The 22,921-nt window shown below is 44.2% G+C and overlaps 1 protein-coding gene across 2 annotated transcripts in view; it reads right to left on the bottom strand.

Moving 5' to 3' along the window:
• Nucleotides 1-22,921, bottom strand: part of tgfb2 (transforming growth factor, beta 2) — a 117,851-nt gene that overhangs the window by 14,108 nt on the left and 80,822 nt on the right. The window contains exons 3-7 of one of the 2 annotated variants that reach the window (XR_006010800.1): nt 15,809-15,941; nt 15,608-15,718; nt 13,691-13,865; nt 6,270-6,423; nt 5,240-6,186 (exon numbers count right to left, since the gene is read on the bottom strand). Coding sequence is in view for 1 of the 2 variants with exons in the window: in XM_041988182.1 (XP_041844116.1) it covers nt 6,028-6,186; nt 6,270-6,423; nt 13,691-13,865; nt 15,608-15,718; nt 15,809-15,941 (732 nt within the window). In the remaining variant the exon portion in view is untranslated. Of the gene's footprint in view, nt 1-4,055; nt 6,187-6,269; nt 6,424-13,690; nt 13,866-15,607; nt 15,719-15,808; nt 15,942-22,921 lie in introns of those variants that run through there. The other variant, XM_041988182.1, reaches the window with a different exon arrangement.

Here is a 22,921-nt window from a genome sequence, read left to right as displayed (position 1 = left end):
ATTCTCGTGTTCCTCAAAGTAAAGGAAACTGGTGCATGGTCGCTGATAGTGATGGGGTGAATCTGGGTCTCTGAAATCTCATTCACCAAAGAGCTGCTAACCAGAAAATAATCTAGCCTAGAGTATGAATGGTGAACTGGGGAAAAGAAGGTGTACTCTCTGATATTAGGGTGATAAGACCGCCATATATCACAAAGTCCAAACTCTTCCACATATTGTTTTACAGTGTTTGTGGATTGCCAGTTTCGATGATTTACAGTGTTACTAGATCTATCAGCTGAGACCAGAACCATGTTAAAATCCCCTCCTTTGATTAGTGTACTGTCTGTGTGTTCAGAAAGTGATGTGAAGAAAAAGTGAAAGAAGGAGGGCTCGTCAACATTTGGGCCATATAAGTTAGCTAAGCTAAGCTATGAGGAAACTGGGTTGTAGAGAGAGCATTCACTGATGTTTTTGTCATATGAATCTCCTGTAAGAACACAATGTCTGCCTGCAGATCATTTAATCTAATAAAGACTTTTAGTCTCTTCTCTCTGGTCCCAGCTCCGTGCACATTCCACGTGATAAATCTAAGTATGGTCATGCTTGTGGTGAAAAAGTGAGTGTTGTATGCTTTATGTTGATATAAATGTGTATGTGTGTGTGTGTGTGTGTGTAAGTGTATGAATATGTATGCGTAATGTTGTGTGCCTGTGTTGAATGTTATTAAATGTACTTGAATTAATAAATGTGAGTTTATGGTTATATATACAGGTATTACTAAATGTACTGTGCAGCTTAGCATCAGTGTTATATGGTTCCGTGAGGTGGCAGCTAGAAAAAAAGAAAAACAAAAAGTGAAGAGAGAGAGGAAAAGAAGAATAAAGCGGGAAGAAAATGACAAAAAAAGGGGGGAAGAGGGTGAAAAAAGAAAATGAACCCATAAAAAATAAGTCCATTTTGTGAACATTAGAGACTGGCAGTATTATTGTCTATTGTGAACAAACATTAAACTCTGTGACTTAAGCCCAGTGAGTCTGATTAGCGTTTATATCACCTGTGCAAAGTGTGCAGAGTGTGGATACATATCTGAGGTCAGTAGAGCCAGGGAGTGGTGTTATGGTCACGATGTAGCTGTCCATTGACGTAAAGTTTGTCCACCGAGATGACAGCGCGGGCTCCTCCGTCCAGGAATTTTCTCCTGATGGGGAACAAGATCTTGCGACGCTCCAGGATTTCTCTGGGAAACTGATTGCTCATGCTAAGGTCAGTCCCACGAAGCTGTCTGCCGCAACGCTTCACCTCCTCTTTTTCTTTGTGGAGAATGAATTTAGCTACTATCGGTCTGGGTCTACCCTCCGGTTTTTTTTCCCTATGCGGTGAACCCCATGAAAAGAGATGGCTTTTACCTTTTCCTCTGGAAGTTTAAGGTTGGTTCTGATAAATTTTTTAACAGCTGCCTCTGCATCTTCCTCCACCTGCTCTGGGATCCCTGAAATAACTAGGTTATCTCTCATGCTATGAGCCTGTAGATCTAGGACTAACTCTTTTATTTTTTTATTTTCCACTGATAGTCGGCTTTCTCCTTCGGTAAGGGTTTCCACCGAGTCTCTGAGGGTGTTGTTCTCCGTAGCAAGAGCTTCCACCTGCTTTTGGCTATATTCCAAACTTTCCTTTAAAGATTGAAACTCAAGATGAAGAACTCCCAGCAGGGAGAGCCGGGCATCAAGGCTAGATAGCTTCCCGTCGATGGAGATTAGGATATCCGTCGTATCGCTGCCAGTTGGAGAAACTGGGCTGGTCGCTTCGGGGGATTCCGCCAGGCAAACTCTTTTAGAACTGGAGCCGGTTTTTAAACCCGTCGCTGCAGCGTAAGACTTGCCCATTTCGATCCGCTTGAAGCTTTCTTCGATGAAATCCGTCGGGCTGATGAGATCTTCTTCGATGTGATCCAGAGTGACCGGGTTAGTGTGGTTTGGAATATATAATTTTTCTTTTTTTAAAAAAAATATTTCTCTGTTAGCTTGTGGTGTTTGTTTGTTTTCAGTAGTGCGCCATGTTGATTCTGCCAAGTCTCGCCGAGTCTCGCGTTACAGCATTCTCCCCCTTCAGAGTCCTCACCCTTCAGAGTCCAGTATTCCAAACTTTCTTTTAAAGATTGAAAATCACGGTGAAGAACTTCCAGCAGGGGGGCTGGGCATCGAGACTGGATAGCTTCCCGTCGATTGAGATTAATATATCCGTTGTATCGCCACTGGTTTGAGAAACTGGGCTGGTCGCTTCAGGGGAATCCGCCGGGCGAACACTTTTGGAGCAGGTTTTGGAGCTCGTCGTTGCAGCGTTGGACTTCCCCATCACGATCCGCTGGAAGCTTTCTTCAATGAAATCCATCGGGCTTGTGAAATCTTCTTCGCTGTGATCCAGAGTGACCGGATTTGTGTGGTTTGGAATATCGACCCCTTGTTTTTTTATATATATAAATATATATTATTATTATTTTTAAAATTTTTCTCTGTTAGCTTGGGGCGTTTATTTTCAGTAGCGCGCCATGTTGATCCTGCCAAGTCTCACAGAGTCTTGCGTTACTGCATGCTGTCCTCGCCTCCGTCTCCAGCCTCAAAGTTTGATGGTCTCGCCATGAAAGACGAAATTGATATAACTCCCACATAAAACAACAAAATGGCCACGTATGATGCTAGTCCATTCCTCAAGACATCTACATGGTAATTATTGGATTACGGATAGGCCACACCCCCTGGCAACAGGAAGTCATGTTTTTCATTCGAAAACCCACTTCTCTGACGTTTTGAATACAACCAGGGTCAAACTGGGTCAGACACCTGAAAACAAGTTGGTGATGATATCTGGTGAAAACTGTTGCTCTACGCTGCAAAGTAATACCGTGGCGCCATGGCGAACTTCGATAAGATGCCATGACATCATAAATCAATATAAGACCCTCAATTTTCACCCAATCACCATTAAACTCACAGGGTTTAGTCATGGTGCAGTCCGGAACAGACCCTTATGACCACTTCCAATCTTGCCCTAAGCCCCGCCCACTTTCAACCAGAAGTGCTTTTTTCAGATGCCTAGGTCCTTCTCCTCAGGCATGAACTCCAGACACTTGAAAGTGATATACAACAGGTCAAACCCTTTCCTGATACCACAATAAAAATCTCAAGTTCCTTCGGCAAACTTAACCATGGCGAATATTGGGCCGACACTATCAAACAGGTAGTACTTGTAACTCACCCGTTGTACAGTCCATCTCCACCAACCTCGAAAGGAAGGATCACAGTCAGATGTGGAACTGAGCCAAATTGACATATGCGGGAATAGCATAATGGCTCTATAGCGCCCCCTAAAATAATTTAATCAACCAGTCCCGCCCACTACGTGGATGAAATTTACCACATTTATTTATCTTGCGAGGATGTACAAAATTGCCTATAGGCTAATTTCAGCAGGAAGTCAACCATTTTGAAAAAAGTGTCATTTTAGGGTCATTTTTGCCAATGTCTTTGCATTGCATTTGAACGAACTCCTACAGATTTTATCATATTTACCTCACAATCACTAATAAGCTTCCAGAGGCATGTGTGAGCAAAAGTTATCAGTTGCGGGGCATGGCCCTCAAACTTTGATATCTCGCCATTAGAGATGAAATTGATATAACTTACATATAAAACAACATATCTCAACCAAAATGGCCATGTATGATGTCATTTCCATGCTTACAACATCTACATGTCCAGATGCTGTCAACGCCATAGCCCCGCCCCCTGGAAACAGGAAGTACCTCCTATTTTACCATTTAAAACCTTAAAAACCTACTGAAACTCACCAGTATCATCCTTTATGAACTCATGATTCAAAATAACAAACTACATACACCATCATGATTAAAATGGCTGCCTGTGAGGTTTCAGTCCTTTGCCATCAAACAGGAAGTGGCTTTAACACTGGACTCGGTTGAACAAAGGACGTCATATTTGGCAGTTGTCATTATAGTCTCAACCTGAACATGTTAGTACATGAAAAAACACTATAGCGCCACCTACTGGCCATGTTGATATCTGCAGATATTAAAACCATGCTTTTGTTTGGATTTATTTCACACAATTGGTCAGAACATGGTCATGAATGCTTCTGATGTCCATTAATGTACCAGGTGATCCTCAGAGGGAGACAATGACCATCCAAGGCAGAAAACCTGGGGACGAGTGAGCATACGGCTGCAAGCGAGAGAGCAAGCGTGCTGGGGGAGGGAGTTTGCCGGCTGATGGGGCGGTGCAATAGGCCGGAGCGGCGCCAGAGGTGCGAGGGCCTTCATCGCTGCTTGCAGCTTTAATTCTTTTGTTTAGTTTTGTTAATTTGACCTCTTTTAAGGGCCCAAAATTGTTTCGTGAGTATTTTTGGGGGGTAAATAAAACCCGTTCCTTTTTAAAACCAACTGTGTCCTTGAGCTTCACCAGCTTGGTCCCTCACAGAGAGGAAAAATTCAAATAAATAGACAAATATACAGCTTGCCATTGAAACTTAAATAATTTATTTTTCACAACAGCACATAACAGCAGAGCATAATGGGTCTAAAAGATGTCACTAAACACATTAAATAAGCTCCTGTTTGCTTTCTTCATAAAGTCCACCAGTGCTGCACCTGAGTGGCAAGGGGTTGAAATAAAGACAAAGGAAGCAAAGTTATCATAAAAACACCACTGAGGTGGTCATTCATCGTTGGTTATTGGTTTTAATATTTTGGCTTTACCAACAACTTTTATCAACTTTACATACTCAGAGGAGCCAAAGCTTTGGTATGAAATGTAGACTTCAGACCACACAGTAAAACTCTGGAGCCCAAGACTTTTCCTGTTTTCCTGAGTCTGGCCAACATCCCCCTCACCTCAGAGATATGAATAATGAAAATAAAGTAAAACATCATTTCTACTGGATTCCATTTAAAGGTGTAAAAAGTCAGCATGTTGGTTCTCTTTAAAACATAAACTTAAAACTCAGAGCAAGAAAGAAAGAAAGAGACTGAGAGCTCAAATGCAGTTATTTTAGAAAAAGCCTCCTACTTGTGTTGAGTGCAGAATAAGTTAAATAATGTTCAATAATAATATTAATAATGCTTCTCAGGATTATTTGTTTTTACAATTTCATCATAATATGGTCAAAAGTCTTGGGGTATCTGGAGTATCTGTGTGTAAGAACAAGTCCTAAGTCTAGTCATCCAGTAACCACGCCAACATCTAACTATAAATGGACAAAACAAGAACAGCTGATGAATGGCCATGCATGATCACACACCTGATTGGTGGCTTCTGGTGGTGAATCATGGGACTCATTCCCACAGCTTAGCTAAAGTATTCATGACTAAAGAGACTTGAGTATTTTTTCAGATTTTCCAGCTAAAGTTGCTCCAATATCAAACTAAAGTCATCAGAAAACCCAGATCTGCTTCTTACAGTCCAACTCAGGGGACATGAGGACAGTAAAGCTGGAACCAGGCTTTCATTTTATTCTATTTTTCTTTTACTGACTAACTGGAATTACAAAGTGTTGCCGGGAGCACGCATAAAACTTTTTCTACTTTAGAATAGCAGCAAAACCCTCTGCTACAACGAAAAGTCCAGTCTGTACAGCTAACTGGGTTTGGTGTGAATATTTGGTGTATCTATTTTCCTTAAATGATCATTTAGACCATGTGATAACTGAGCTGGATCAGAGGGGGGTGTATGTACAAAAAGCTGCTACTGACACCTAATAATCAACCACATATAACAGTAAAAGATCTTTCAGAAGAAACGATAAGCTGCAGTCTTGATGTGTTCTTGCTCCATGCATGTCACTGTGATCCTGTAGCTGTTGTAGTTGGTATGAACATCATCTTCCTGGTGTTGTGACTGCTATGGTACCTGACACATCCACTGAGGGGACTAACTTGTTCTGTAACTTGATCCAGTACATTGCTCCCGTCTGAACGGCTGTGGATAAAATGTTGAGTATATCAGTGTCAGTGTGTTTGAGCTGTCTTGTGAGCCTCTAACTGCATTTGCAGGACTTGACTTTCATATTTGAGAGTTGCTCTATTTTAGGAGTCTTGCCAATGTAATAGAGAATGGTGAGCGGTTCCAGGTCTTGGGAGACACAGCAGGGGGATGCAGATGCTTGTGGGTTGATAGCATTGTACAAGCCTAACACCTGGAACAGAAGACCACACTGTAACAAAAACAGGACTTGCAGCACACTACAAATAAACTTGCTTTGCTTTTCATACAGCTTACCCTGGAGTGCTGGGTGTCTGAGCTCCACAGATATGGACAGGCACCTGCACAGAAGTTGGCTTCATAACCTTTTGGCTCGTGGATCCACTTCCAGCCCAAATCCTTCTTAAAATCAATGTACAGTGACCGTAAGCAGCAGTTGTCCTGAACATTTCTGCAGGAGATGCAGAGAAATGAGCACATTTTCATCACCCAGCAACACTCATCTGCACTCTTCAGACAGCTTCTCCCACATCAAGAGATCCAAAACTCACTGCAGAGCAGATTTATGCCTAAATGCAAAGCCATGGGGTGAAAGGACTTTACTTCCCCAGCGAAAGGCCAGACATGAACAAACACCTTTGCTGTGTTTATATTTTATTGTTCTCTGAACTTCAAGTAAAAACCACAAAACACCCAATAAATCAGAATCAGACCTGTGACTGTTAATGGTGGGAAACCTTGATTTGATGATATTGTGACTCTCTGTAAGAGACAGATGGTCAGAAATGACCAGAACTGTTTCTACAAGTTTCTTGTAACTTGACAGTGCCTCTGGAAAAGCACATTAATGGAGCGTATTAGCCTCCTGCTGGATCTGTCATCATAAAAACCTAAATGTAGAGTCCTGCCCCAGGGGCTGAGATAACAGTGTTCCCACATGGGAACGGGGTGTGTATATAAGGAATGTCCTAAGTGCAATGACAGGTCAACATCTGTTTGTCGACTGAGCGTCAGCTCCTGCAGTTGCAGCTCTTTCTTCTCACTGATCTGTCTGTCATTCATGTAGAGTTCCTGACAGTTACCTTGCCAGAATTTTTTCTTTTACCTTCTGTTTCACAAACTGGCAGACATTACTAAGATGTTTGCTTGTCCTGATTCTGAATACGACCCGAACTTCTGCTGCTCTCAGATCATTTCCATCAGGCTACGCTGCCACCTAGTGGTCAGTTCAGGTTAGTTCAGGTTATATATATTGCAGGGGGTGGTCAGTGAGGATAAGCTCTCACCGTCCAATAAAATGCTCTCAATGATTGCGTCTCAAATTGCATCTGACAGCCAGTAGTCCAACTCCTGGCCTTCTCGTGTGGCCCAGTTACTGAGCCCGGCGGAACTGTTTTTACTGACAAGGAGTAGAGGCAAAGGTGGGTTACTGGCGTCTTAAAACCAGTTGCTTCGAGCAGACGGGCTTGGCAGCCTTGGTTGGTAGCCCGTCTAGGTTAAGGCAAACACTAAATCCAAACCTCTGCTGTCTTGCGGCTATACCCACACATGGGAAAGGCTTCGGGAGTTAAACCTGAGGAAAAATCGGGAGTAGGAGCCCCTGAGGCAGTTTCGTTCTGTTCACAGTAACGTTCTGGCAACTCCTGCAGCGTCACTGGAACCCAGTTGTATCGACTTCTGCCCTTCCATTGGATCTTTCCGGTGACGCCGAGAGGGGGGACTTGCTGCCTTGGTAACAGCCTGTCCTCCATACCTCTTACCCAGGCTCTGCGAACTGGAGAGTACACTCCGGCTTCGCTTCACAGCGTCGACACAACACGGGAAGCAGCAGTCTACCGGTTATGAGTCTCCCGCTTGATTGGCGTAGAGCTGGACACCAGGGGCTGCTTCCATCGGTAGGAAGGGCCTTCACTACCTTACTGGGCAGCTACCACCCGCCTCAAGCTGGGCAATCCCCAGACAGTTAGGTGCTGCCTCGCCACGGTCTGCTAACCTCACTGGGTGCGTGAGGTTTAGGGTCAAACCAACAAGTTTATCGTCAAATTCTGCACCAGGCCACAAATCAAAGAAAACACCTGCCCTCAAATTGGGCACTTGGAACGTCAGAACAATGACACCCGGTTTTAGCAAAGACCTGCAGGAGGTGGATGACGCACGCAAGACGGCAGTCATCGACAGAGAGCTGAGCAGGCTGCAGATGGACATCGTCGCCCTCCAAGAGACCAGGCTCTCCGGAACTGGGTCCGTGAGAGAAAAAGACTTCTCCTTCTTCTGGCAGGGGAAAGCACCCTGGGAGTTCAGAGAACACGGCGTGGGATTCGCAGTCAGAAACAGTCTGCTAGAGGCCGTTACTCCGCCCACAGAGGGAAGCGAGCAGATCCTGTCCCTCCAACTTCTCATCGCAGCCGGTCTGGTCACCCTGATCAGTGTGTATGCGTTTGCGATTGAGTGCCTGCCAGTACTCGAAGAACTCGATGAGGAGCCAACTGTCCACCAGAAGCTCAGCCAGGCCCTGGATTCCCTCACCCCAATAGTGCCTAGGCCTGTCGCGATAAGCAATAAGTCAATTAATTGAACAATAAGAAAATAAGAGCACGATAAGTTTGCCGGCCGCGATAATTTTTTTTCGTCCCCCCTTTACCATAGACTGTGTATGACAATAGGTTTCACTATGGAGTATTTTGACTAAACGCTCTGGTTTCTTGCGGAGTGATCTCTCTAGTGTCACACTTGACTGCAGCATGTTGCAGCACGAGCCGGTAAGCCGCATTTGTTTTGCACGGCTGCCAACACGCAATGGCCGTGAGACTTGCGTATTTAAGTGGCTTCTCACGCTCTCGCGCTAAACCTCCGATTCTCATGCTGAAATATGTAAATAATAGATGCAAGCATCTCCTCTTTTATTGTTTCGCTGCTTCCCACATGTAAGCAGAACACACACATTCTAGCTTACGACGTCAGTACAAAGCCCCCACTTCCTGGTCTACCATAATAACCCCTGTAATCCGCAGGCACATTACGCAAATAGAATCAGCCTATATACTACCGTATATGACAAAATACACATTAAGAGCAATGCCGGCTAATCGAGAGGTTTGGGAGGATTCCCAGTGGGCCGCATAACTTTTGGGCCGGTGTCCCGGCGTATGTGAATGTGGTATCCCAGCTAACTGCTGGGTTGTAGTTACTTATAAGGCCAACAGAGGGCAGAATGACTTTGTTTCACAGGCAGTAGATTTTGAAGAGCAGAAGAAGAACACGGGTTTTTGTTCGATGTAAAGTGCTGAAGTTTGGTTCGTCATTAAAACCGGCATGCTTGTCTACTTGTCTGGAGTTTATTTGAAGATGCAACAGTGAAAAAGGCGCTTTTATTTATTTAGTTTATTGACCTTTGAAAATGTGTACTTGCATTATTACGGCATATGTCACTATATAGTTGAGAATGGTCTCAAAATGACACATTAGCGCTCTGCGCAATATTATCGTTTATCGCGGACAATTTCTGAGAAAATTTATCGTACAGCTAAATTTGTTATCGTGACAGGCCTAATAGTGCCCCATGGAGCTCATGGACGTATCCGAGCCTATACCTGACAATGGGGTCAAGTGCAGTTCACATACACTCGGGCTCCCCCAGGGGCGTAGAGACGCGTGCTGGGTGTCCACGTGTTCATCTGGGACAACTCCAGGTTACGGAAAAACCCAAGCACACACGTACCCCCGACGGTCGCCCCGAAATAAAAAGGTCAAATTCAGGGTCACTCTCGCAGTTGCGCCCCACGATCCACAGGAGGGCAGGCTTCGGAGCAAGCAATGCACTCTGGAAAGTGGTTTCCCCTGGATGGATAGGGCTGAAACTGACAGGATGTGCTCTTTGGAAGTATATGAATCGGGCCAGTGAGTTTCATCTCTCTGGGACAATGCTCGGCTGAGCCGTGAGCTCTCAAAATCGGAGGTGTCCACCTCACTATACCTCAACATACCGCTGTCCGCTGTCCGCTGTCTGTTCCGAGCCACGGACAGCGGGCCATAACTCGTTCATTTCGGAACAGATCGGGCTCAAACTCGCAGAACACATGCAGAGGACCTTGCCGGACATGTCCTGTGTTTCACCTCTCTGGGACGAGGCGTTGTGAAGTTATGAGCTTAAAACTTCATGGCAGCCATCTTTAAAAATCCAGTGCATCGCAGTGGTCCCCGATTTTGCTTTGGCGTTATTTTTCTGCTTCTCTGAAATAGCCCAAATTTCCCTTCAACGTTGGTGAGGGTTAAAGGAACCCCCCTTTCAAATTTGAGCCTTCTAGCTTCAAGAATGGGGAAGTTGGCAGTGTTTGAAGATGGTGACCACATCTGACACTTGGACTTTGGGTGTCAAGTCAAGTTCGTGGACAGAAGCTATAACGTGGTCATTTCTGGACAGATCTATCTGAAATTCATGTCACAAACTCACTCTGGCTATGGAGTTTCAGCTTTCTACGTGCACGTATGACTGAGTTATGACCGAGTCCTCGAACCCGACCTGACGCTCGATAAAGTCTTAGATGTGGACACCTTTTTTCAAAATGTCATAACTGGACTGTACTTTGTCTGATTTTCTTCAAACTTGACACACATGTAGAGACATTTACCGTGGACAAATGGTAGAACTTTGGGGACCCTAACTTAAAGTATGACCGATTTATGACACTTGAATCCACCTGTACACGACTAAGAATTTATTATTGGGCTCTGCGGAGCGTGCTGAAACTGACAGGATACACTCATGGGACGTTGGGGAACATGTGTGTAAATATTCAGAATTTTAGGACAATCGGTTAGGGAGTTATGAGCAAGAGTTGGTCGACCACAGATCAGCGGCTGACAGAGTGCACGCACGCGGGGATTGCAGTGCCCTGCTGTGGGGAGAAGGTGGAGGAAGGCGGGGGAGAAACGTGCGGTGCACAGAGGGCCATAACGCGGTCATTTCTCCACAGATTGAGCTGAAACTCACAGGATCTACTCATGGAGAGGCGAGGAACATGTGTGAAAAGTTCCACATATGTTGGACAAAGCATGGCTGAGATATCACCAAGTACTCATTGTGCCCCTGGTACTCCATAGTGAAACACTTTGAAAAAAATACACAAACTCCCATTTGTGCCCCTGGTCCTCTAGAATAAAACATTAGAAATGATTAAAAGTGAGTGGAAAACTGCAATAAACACTTTGTGACACTTTCTAGACCCCAGGATGGGGAAGATATGGACCTAGGAATGTGGGCCCATGCCAGGCCTTTGTTTACAAGTGTGGAAGAAGAGTGGCGTTCTGCACACAGACTTATTAGCTTCACCATTTCACTGCACACTTGTAGGGCATGACTTCAGTTAATACTGACCCGATTTTGGGGTCTCTAGCCCATTTGTAGACCGCACAGGACCCCGAAACGTGCAGCGACTGTAGTCGTCTGTCCACGTCTAATACTTTAACATTGAGCGAGTGTCTTTTTGGCTGGCTTTTCGTGGATGTGCACGTTTTTGATGCGGGCGCTGATCCGCCTCATAGTGCCCACAGCGTACATCGACTGACACTATTTTGGGGTTTCTGGGACCTTTTTTGCCCCCCCGACCCCTAACAGTGATATAATGGGAGCTATAGGCAGGTGGACAAAGCGTCCGCTCGCCTATAATTTTAATGCAAAATTTTGTTTTGTACTACCATCTTAACGGCTGAATAACAATAAAGTTGAGTATGATGTCAGATGATGAAAAGGAGACATTTCCCCATGTGATGGAAAATATGAGCGGATAGTGAATCTGATGGAAAAAGTTGGAACAGGTGCAACAAAAGGCTGGAAAAGTACCTGGTACAAACCAGAAACACCTGGAGGAGCATTTGACAACTAATCAGGTTACCTGGCAACAGGTCAGTAACATGACTGGGTATAAAAGGAGCATTTCAGAGAGTCTCTCAGATGGAGAGATAAACAGATTGTCCATGAAATCGTAAAACGTCTCCATTTCAACATATGCTGTTTATATTCTTCTAGGAATAAAATATGAGTTGATGACATTGCATGGAAATCATTGCTTTCCTTTTTTATTTCCATTTTACACAGCGTTTCAACTTTTTTGGGACCTTTCTAACCTTTATTTAACCAGGGATAAGTCATTCTAATATTTGCATCTTTTTTGCAGGTGAGCCAAGAAAAGCAACTATTTACAGATAAAACATTCCTCACAGATAAAAACATGAAACATATAATAAAATAGAGAACATTCAAAGTTTTTAGATAAATTAAAGAACTTCCACCTTTAAAAACAGTGTACAGCGCCAACTAGAAACATGTGTATGACGATGACAATAATTCTGAAATGTGGGTTTTGAAGTATGGACGGAGCCGGCCTCAACCCTTTTTGCAGACTGTTCCATGAGACAGGGACAGAGTAACTAAGGCTGAATCCCATTTCACCCCTTGGCCCTACCACTTAGCACTACCCCTGCCTGTCGCGATAAGCAACAAGTAAAATAATTGCACGGTAAGGGAAAAAGGAGCGCGACAAGTTTGCTGGCCGTGATAGTTTTCATTTGATTTTTTTTCCTATCTTTCTTCACCATAGGCTGTGTATGACAACAGGTTTCACTATGGAGTATCTCGACTGAACGCTGTCATTTCTTGCCGAATGATCTCTCTTGTGTCATATTTGACAGCAGCATGGTTGCAGCAGGAGGACCGTGGTGAAGAACTTAACCTGTACGAGCCGGTATGCCGCATTTGTTTTACAGGGCTGCCAACTGTCACACTTCAACCGTGAGACTCATGCATTTGACTGGCTTCTCACACTAAACCTCTGATTTCTCATGCTGGAATACACATCAAGAGGAATGCGGCTAATCAAGAGGTTCAGGAGGATGCTTAGTGGGCCTCATTACTTTTGGGCTGGTTGTCCCGGCATATATGCGAAAGAGATGCAGCGTTGAGTTTCAGCTGCGCGGTTCACTCACTGCTCATAGAGCAGTCTGACACGCTGTGATGAGGGAGATCATTTCAGCTTCACAAACAGCAATGATGCACAATATATTTTTTTCCTAGTTTTTTTTTTTTAATACAACTGGCAGTTTTGCTGGGTTTCCTTTTCTGAGCCCCATGTTTAATATTTTTAATATTTTTATTTGTTTATTTAAACTTTCTTTCAGTTCCAGTGTAAAATGTTCTTTATGTGAATACATATGTGATTGTTGAAGGGGTGTCCCAATTCGTAAGGGTTGACTTTCAGCCCTACCGCTTCTAGCTCGGTTTTTAAGGGGCAAGTGGCTAGGGGTAAGGGAAGGGGTAACAAAGAGAAATGGGGTGGGCCTAAAAGTCTGTTTACCAGGTTCTGTCTTCTTGCGTGGAGTATTACAGAGAGTGAACATTGAGGATTCTTTAAGGCTAACAAAGTGCCAAGGTAAATGGTTGCAACTTGGGATTCGGTGTCTTCCTCAGGGACACCTCGACATCAGCTCGACAGGCAGAGGATCAAACCAGCAATCCTCAGGCTACAAGACGACCACTCTACCCACTGAGCCACGCCACCCAGGTAAAATGGTAAGATTGACCCTATGAAAGTGAACTAGTGTCCTGTGTCCACCCTACTAGCTGGTACAAAGTACAATGATGTGAACTAGTGTTGTAATATTAAGAAACAGGCTTGATCATATTCTGATTATTTTGAAAGAGCTTTTGAATTTCAGGGGAGTACCTGGAGCAGTAGGCAGAGTCCAGGGCTCTCTTGGATCGATGATTCTTGTGGAGGGTCTGGGATTCTAGTCGGTATGAAGGCAGCATCATGAGGAGAAGGTGTGGAGTGTAAGCACTATTCTGCTGCTTCTTGAACACCTTTAGATCACCACCATTGATTAAGCTGTCATCAATACCTGGAAACATAAGAGAAATCCACTGATAAAGGTTGCATGTAACAGCACACAATCTGATCATTCTTTATTTATTAGTTATACTGTAGCATAGTCAGTTACCTTTAGTTTATTGACTGCTACTTTAGATAAAACCATATCAATGTTGGAGGGAGTTATTAGTTCCTCTGCTGTGGTGTGATAATATAGCAGAAAGTACTGGTGGAAAAGTCTTTTTCTTTTTCTTTTTTTTACCAGGCAGCAGCTGGCTGGTTAGAAACAGGAAATCTAGATTGTCCATATCTGTGAAGGGGATGGGGTTGGGATAGGTCTGTATGATTCACATTCATGGCTCCCGCCACCAGTCCACTCCATCCTCACCCTCACCTGCAGATCCTCCTGCATACTGGACTCCAGCTCAGTTCTTACATAATGACTCCACCTGGGAGTATTTACAGATAACCATTTTCTGGAGAACAGAGAACGTACACCACAGCTTTATCCGCCATGTTGGGGGAACCCGCTACTGTTTCCATTGTCCAGGTTTCTCTTCAGTAAACTGTTAAAACCACGTGTAAAACTCACCAGAGAAAATGCCACGATCTGCTGATATGAAGTGAGCAGTGCTTAAGATACAGAAACGCTGATGTTAGGTCCAACAATCTGCTACATAATGAAGTTCAGGCTTCCAGCTGTCCACGCTCAGCCAGAAGCTCCTCAGCTGGAGACGTTCCTGCACACGTCTGCCGGTCTCTGGGACGCTGCTGGTCCCAGGGGCTGCCTGGTCTGCTGCATCAGTGCGGGGTGTGGGGCCACCCTGTCCTCTTGCTTGCTTGGGGTGTCACCCACTGGGCATGGTGGGTAGGATAAGGGTGATGTGGGTGTGTGAAAGCGAGTGTTTGTGCAAATCTGGCTGCAGGTGTGAGGATGGCTGCTGGTGGGGTGATGGTGGAAAGAGTTGGGTTGAAGAAGATGGAGGTGAATGGAGGTGAGTGTTAGGTGGGATGGTGCGGGGGAAGCTGTGGGTGAGGGGTCTTGGTGTGAAGGGATGGAGCTAAGATGGTGGGTGAAAATGGGTGAGGTGTATAAGGGTGAAAGAGGTGGGGGACTGGTTGGTGGGGCCCTGGTTCCTGTGGTAAATGGCTGGAACATTGTGGTGGGTGCTGACCCACACCAGGTGACCATCTGGCCCCGCACTTCATCTGGCCGGCAGTCTTGGCCCGCTAGGGCCTGCTCCCCGTGGCTGCGGGGGGGCTCTGGGTGGGGCCTTTCTCTGCCATCTTCTGGGCAGATGCATGGTTTTCTTCGTGGGGTGGTGGCTGGTATTTGTGTTCCGGAGTGGCTGCTAACTGAACAGGTCTCAGGGTCCCCTGGCCTGCCACTGACCTTTGCACAGGAGTGCTCTCCTCTGAATGATCACTCTCATCTCTGACCATACGTTCATCATGCTAACACAATCACTCTGTTGTCCTCTGGATTTATATATCTGCTTTCAGTGTTTTTTTTTTTTTTTTTTTTTTTTTTGTTTGTTTGTTTCTGGTACTGTGGTTTTAGATGTGATGTGTGTTTTCTCTCAGCTTGTTTGTCTTCTATTGGTGCGCCTGTCTAGGCTAGCTGATGACATCTGGTCCATATATGACTCACAACACTCTTGCCCTAACTTTGCTGGTTGTGTTTGCTGGTTAATTTGATGACCAGAGCAGAATAGCAAACAATGCTGGACTAGGAATTAAATGCTTAGATGACAAGCTTTAGAATCAAATAACCTGCAAACCGCGCCTCCAGTTCCTCACTCTTGTTGGGGATGATGTAGTTATTAGATTGTACAAAGGTACAGCATGGGCAGTGCAGACTGATCTTGAATCCACTATTCCTGTCTGAAGTAAGTAAAAGGCAGAATGTGATGTGAGAATGAGGAGAATGTAATTATTAAGTAAGCTGCAGAGATAGGAGAAAAATGCTCTGACCTCTGTGGTTCAGCCATTCACTCACTGCCTCTGTCACATCAAAAGACAACCACTCTCCCTCTGTCTGGGTCCGGACCACCTTGCTGTCGATGTATCGCTGCGTAGGAGACGTCATGTCTTTGGGTCCTAAAATCTGCAGACAAATTTGAGACATAAGAAGCTGTGAAGCAGTGTATTAAAGAAGCTCATGAAACATGTAGAAAGATTATTCAAGATTCAAGATTCAAAGTGTTTACTGTCATTTTCCCAGTAAGGAAACAAGTTTCCCTGAACAATGAAATTCTTACTTTGCTGTCCGTAGTGAATGCTGTAAAAGATTATAAAATAGAAGAAAAATAAGTTTAAAACTAGATAGAAGATAAAGAGACGATAAAAAAACTCTGAGTCAATAATCTATGTATATAAATGTGCCATGTGCTGCATAAGCTGTTGTGCAACATTCAACACTGAATGATTAGCTGTGCAAAAAACTGTCATGAGGTAGACGGTAAGATGCATGTGCAATATCTGTTATAAGTAATATAACACATAAGCAGTAAACAATATTGAATTTACTGTGGTTGACAATATAAAGTCTATGCAGGGTACAGGCCGTTGTTACAGACTCCTATCAGCTGTTAGGCTATGTAATGCTTTCCACCAAATAACCTTCATTTTCAAGTTTATTCATTTATTCTTTTTTTCCTTATCACATTTTTTTATGTCATTTTTTATTTTCAGCGCAGAATAACTTTTGGAGCTTTTAGTCGCCTGTGATGTCATCAGTGAGTGCCGTTCTGTCTATAGGAAGCAAGAATGTTTTTCTTCTTCTTGAGGCCACAAGAGCAAAATGACGTCATTTTGCTTTAGCGGCCGTGAACGGTATTATGTGATTGGTCAGACATTTGAGGTGGGCGTCGTCAACATGGAAAAGAAGGCCGGTTTTTTTGGCGCATTCGGACATATAGGAACTAGGGGTAACGGGGTTTAATAAACCACGGTTGCAGCTATGGACGACAACAGAGCATGCGATAAATGGACCGATGAGGAGATCAAAGCTCTTCTGACCATCTATGCCACTTAGCATATTCTGAGAGGTTTTGAAGGTTCGCAGCGGAATATAAAAATATTCATGATCAGTTCTCAGAGAACACTGGGATTTATCATCACGCAAAGCAGCACATGGAGAAAACTCTAACAAGACTAGAAATAAATGAAGGACCACGACAATCAGAGTGGGACGAACCGAAAAACCAGTAAATTCAACACCTTGGACCACTGACCTGCCTACTCCTGGACTCCTGGGCGGAGGTTCTAAAGGTGATCATCTGCAGTGAAAACACTCTCAGAGGAGGTTGAAGGTTAGTAAACAGGACAAGAAGCGTTACAGCTTCTTTATAGACCTATGAGTTGTTCTCAGATATCACCCAAATAACTGAGCTGATCTACTTCACCTGTTTAACATCTTTTTTGTACATAATATGGTTGTGATCCATGTTTCCTTCATCAGACGGAGACGAACAGCATCCTGGATGCTCTTGCTGCCTCCAGCAGCTGCATCCATCAGGTAAATAAAACAGCTTTAATGCTCATAAAACTCTCTGTTCTTGATTTAATGGAGAAAACAAAGTTAAATGTAAGCAGACCATGCGCTCGTATACAGATACTGGTTTAAATGGAAAAAGGGGGAACTGGTGGAGCCACACAGAACTGATTGTAAGAGCAGGCTCAGTCATTTCAACTGGACTCTAACTTTTTTTTTTATGTTTAATTCCAGTTGAAATGACTGCTATTACAACTTGTGCACTGAACAATTAAGAATTTTACACTATATATTATAATGAAAGTGTCATGCCTGCGCCCTCCTCTCGGGTACCTGCCAGGTCTCCAGAGTACTGATCACTGGTCACACACTACAATACCCATCATCCCTCAGCATCTGACATCTTGGACACACATGATACGGATCCTAATCTTCATCAGCTTCATCAGCATCACCTGTTTATCTCCTTATATAAGCGTCACCCCCGGACTGTCACATTGTGTGTTATTGAATCGCATCCAGTATCTTATTGCTCTCTAGTGTATGTGTATTTGAGACTTTATTAAAGTCTGCTTAATTCTTACCTGCATTTGTGTCCGGCTTCACCTTGGAGTATCCTGACAGAAAGGTTGGCTTTATTAGCCAAGTTAACTTGTTTTTTCTTGTTCTTTATCCTGGGGTGTGCATTACATTACAGTTTATCAACTTTTTAAAATGCAGTGCATCACAGGATGAAGTTTATCATGGAATATATTAAAGTTAATTTAATAAAACTTAACTTAATAAAACTTAACACACCTGAGCTAAACTGTCACAGTTTAGCAAAAATCCAGCATCAAATACTTGTGGACACTTATAAAAGTACACAACTGTAAACATTTCACCACCCTGTCTACATTTTAACCTTCATATACTGATAATTTTGTGTGACTATCTCCTCATAATTCTAAACCATAAGTCAGTCACAACCAACCCTCCAGTGATGGATTACTCCTTCACCTTTCTACAGATAGATTCCATAAAACACACAGAGCGTAAAAGCAGGTGAGGAGATCTTTGTTTTGCACATAACAAAAGAAATTAACAAATGATGCATTTTCTATGGAACATGTTCTCTTTAAATGTGTACATCATGTATACATGTATGTTCTGTCTGTCCAACTTCCACAACATGAAGCTATATTATTTATTTATATTAGTTGGAAGGCAGGAGGTAAATCACCAAGGCTGCACACAGTCCAACTCCTTCAGTATCTGCAGCAGGTGGTTGTGTCCATCCTCACCAGTGCAGCTTAAGACACCACAGAAGGACTGAAATGTCTCTCTGGACATACAGAAATTCTCTATCCGCTGCTCATCAGTAAAACTGGGAACAACCTTGGGGCTAAATTGTATTTCCACCTGCTCAATTGATGCCCATTTGCACCATTAGTCTCTGCCACTACCACTCTTTAGGAACTGTCATGGACAAAGATTGTGTGGATTTTCCTTTTCTTTCTCTTTTGAGTGACATGTAGGTTTACTTTGTGTACGTAATATTATCACCAGCCAGCCTTTTCACAGTGTTCTCTTGAAGCGTTTTTTTTATTTGTGTAAAGTCGGGCAGCGAGGGGGTTGGTCCAGTCGCGCGTGTGTGCCGGATCCCCCGTTTCTTTATTGCCAGAGTTATCGCTGTTTGCTGGTGAGACTGAGCTGGTGAGTCAAATAAAAGTTGTTAAGAATATGATTGTTTCCACAAAATGTGCAATCAGTATGCTGCCCGCCAAGTGTACGTGGTGTTAATATTGTGTTCTGTTGTTTGTGTTGTTGCAGTTGCTTACCTGAAAGCGACACGGTTACTAGGGGATGCTTGTTGCTATTAGCAAGTAGCACCTACTGGTTGCAATAAACATGAGTGAATAAGTAACCTGGCATTTGAGTGAGACACTGTTCCACCAGTTAAACACACCCTTTACGGTGGCAGTTATTGGACTAAAGGTAGTTAGCCTGATAAAACCGTACAGTAAACAACACCAAGCCGGCGCGACGGAGAAGCGGAGGTCGGGCAGTGTCAACTACAACAAGCCAGCACGTAGACGGTGGATCGGGAACGCATCGGACTCAAATCAAGACATCAACAGAGTCATCTCTTGGTCAGCAACTGTGCTTGAGTGACTTTATCTGTAATTGCTTAGCGCGACGGCGTAGGATAAGCCGATCGCAAGCAACAGACAGTGTTAGCTTGTTAGCTAACGGCTAGCTACAGGAAGTTAGCCGCCAGCGCGACGGTGTGAACCGGAAGTACACCATAACACCATAGAAGAAGACAAAAGGGGGAAAAAACTCCAGCATGGCTGACTGTGGGGAATTAAAGAAAAAGCGGTCCTGTGTTCAAGGGGTGTTCAGTAGGAGGGTCAATACCATGGATGTATTATAAGAACTGGATAACGGACTGAACAATGGCGGCACGCCGATTTTTCCCAGTGGCCACTCGTGGTACTGCAACAAAAAATCCCATGGGGCCCAAAAAGCATTTTTCCCATAGGCCACAATGGTAAAAGACACGGCTGTAAAACTGTTGACAGGACGTCTTCAGCTTTAAACACAGCTAATTACTAATCTTTCTATTCAATATTTTTAATTCATGGACATTTAATCCGTCAATTATTTTTCAAAAGGCCATAAAAGCCACAGAAAAGTCTCTATTTCTCCGGTGACGTCACGGCTGTGCACATGCACTGCCGAAGCGCGGTCATGCTGTGTCGGGAGCGAGGAGGACGGCTGTTGACTTCAATATGATGGGAAAGCTGTTCGTAAAAGTTAAGTTAAAGTTAAGTTTCTTTTTTCTGATATCGAGTAACTTAATACATTTGTATTCTTAATGTTTGATATTACATGCATGATAGTTCCTGTTTTTAAACGTATTGTGACCTAAATCCTAATTAGCTCTAGGTTGTAGTTACGACCACCTGTTTAAACCACCTGATAGTGCGTTTTACTGGTTTATTTTATGTAAAGAGAGATTCAGCCCATGAATAGATCGGGGAAAGTGAGGGTGGCTTTTTTTTTATTTGTTAATTTCTTATATTTTGGTTCACATTAGTTCACTTTTTGTTAAGTAGTTTAATCACACTGTTCACCCAGAGGGCAATAGAATTTTTTTTAATTAAAATATTTTGTCTTATGAGCTGCTATTCTATTTTCGTTAGTTCAAATAAAATATGAATAACAGTCTTGACGCATCGCTGTCAGTGATATTTTGTTATACATATACAGTTAAATATTTTGGGAGTGTTGAGCCATTTCATGACAGCGACACAATGTCGCCAAGTTAGGTAAAATAGCCTACAAAACCATTTTCAATCCCTAACGGAAATCACGATACATAAAATACATAACTACATAATAAATATAGAATGGTGATAACCCAAGTGGCCTAGTTTTCCTTAACATAGTCCTCAGTTTAAACAAAGTTTTTTTTTCTTTGTCAATTAAAAAACTGCAGCATTTAACAAAGTGGAATCCGGCAAAACACAAGAAAGGAACATTTTAAGAGACGCAATTGATAATCTTGGTGTCATCCAGGGAATAGCAGAAAAATAAAGAGAATATGCATGGGTAGCACAATGAAATAATGCATTAACAAGGACTTCTAACATTTATTACAAAAGACGTGCCTGAAATTATTCATGAATAAAGGTAGGAATTGTAAGTCATCGTGAAAATTTGACACGGGATTATACAAATATACAATATAGACTGACTTATATTGGGCTATTACGAATCCCATATAGAAATTCATCAGATTAAAACAAACCATCATTTTAACAATTACTACACAACTTTTTCCACGTATATTATATCATTACTTTACATCGAGGTCCGATCGTGTGCCGTAGAAAATCATCATCTGAGTTTGTACAGCTCTCATACTGCAGATTAATGTCGTGACCGCGCGTCGCTGGATCAGGTCACTGGGCTGCGCATTGCTCGTTCACAGTGACGTGAAGCATGATGGGAGGTGACACTACTGCGCATGCTCTATGGGCCCAATATGCGGAAGTAACCCGGAAGCCTGAGAACTTTTTCGGCGTATGCGCTGGGTGAGCAACTTCCATAGAAATGAATGGGCCGCCATTTTCAGTCCGTTATCCAGTTCCTATAATACATCCATGGTCAATACCCTTACGTTCAACCTGGACCTGTTAACTGAACATGAACTCAGGTCTGCAAGGAAGGCTGTGTGCGTGCGTATGCATGTGCTAGGATGAGTGGGAGTGTGTAAGATCATAGGTGAGTAGGTAGGGTGGGGAGGGATGACATGACCCTGTGGGGGGGCCTGGGTGGGCCAGGGGGTGGTGCGCCGTGGATCTGGGCTCTCCCGCTATTTTCCTTCCACTCCTCTCCTTCCCCCTTGGATGTCTGGTGGGTGGGTGTCTTCTGGGGTCGGTGGCGGCTTGTTGGCTGCAGTCGCTGCGTGGCTTGGTCGTGAGGGGAGGCTGCCTCTGGCCTGTCATGCCCTGGGGGGTCTCCTGGGGAACACGGGTGCCTAGTGCTGCTGGCAGCTCACCATCCGGAGGGAGGTTCTCTTCCCTTCGGACTTACATCCCTTACATCTCTTCTTTCCCACTCTCTCTATCTCGCTTACATACACACATAGACACACACACACACACACTTAGGGATTTGGGAGGCATGCACGTCATGCGGGGTGCAGCCGGGGGGGCCACCCAAGTGGCTTCCTTAGTTGCAACCTGTGGCGACTCGCCTCACGGTTTAAATTACATTTAGACATCAGAACACCAACACAACACACAAACAACTTCTGGGGTGTGTGTCATGTGGTGCATGGAGGGTGGGAGTGGGGGGCAGTGCCCCAGTTTTACTTGCAAAAAACACACTCACCACAAACAGTCATGAGCGGGGTGGAGGAAGAGGGCAATGGGGACACCTCACACCCCTCTTCCCTGGGGCGCCGCCGGGGACGGATAGGGGAGGTGGTTGCCCTAGGGGCCAGAAACCAGGGCGGCTGCGCTGATGAGGGGCTGCTGATCTTGGGGGATGCCTGGTCAGCCGCATCTGGGTGGGAGGTGATGTGGGTGGCTGGGGATGGTGGTGAGGGCCGGATTTGGGGCTCGCCATTTCTCCGGTCTGCCGGGAATGTCTCCCATAGGGCATGGTGGCAGGGAGGGGGGGCTGGGGAGTGAGAGTGGAAGGATTGTATGCTGTGTGAGTGTTTATATTGTGTGGGTGGGGGTGAGGAGGTATGCCTGTTCGGATGAGCAGGAGTGTGCAAGGATATAGGTGTGTGCGTGTGTTTCTGTGTGTGTTTGAGGCGGGGTTAAGTCTGGGCTCTGCCGCTGTCCCCATCCTCTCATTCACCTGTAGAGTCACACCAGCAAAGCAGATACTGTATTTGTGCCGCTCTATAATATATATATATAATAATATAATCCTTGAGGCATTGCAGACCCATCCCTACCCTTTCTTTGTGAAGTTGTAATGTTTGAATTTTTATCCTTGGTCTTCTCCCTCCCCATATAACGGATGAAATCATTCTGTTCCAAATGTTAAATTGCTTAGGAAGTATCTCCACCGGAAGTGACTGAAAG

Source organism: Melanotaenia boesemani, chromosome 6 (genome assembly GCF_017639745.1).
Source record: "Melanotaenia boesemani isolate fMelBoe1 chromosome 6, fMelBoe1.pri, whole genome shotgun sequence".
Lineage (NCBI taxonomy): Eukaryota > Metazoa > Chordata > Actinopteri > Atheriniformes > Melanotaeniidae > Melanotaenia > Melanotaenia boesemani.
Note: the sequence above shows the minus strand (reverse complement) of the source record. Positions and strands in the feature narration are given on the sequence as shown.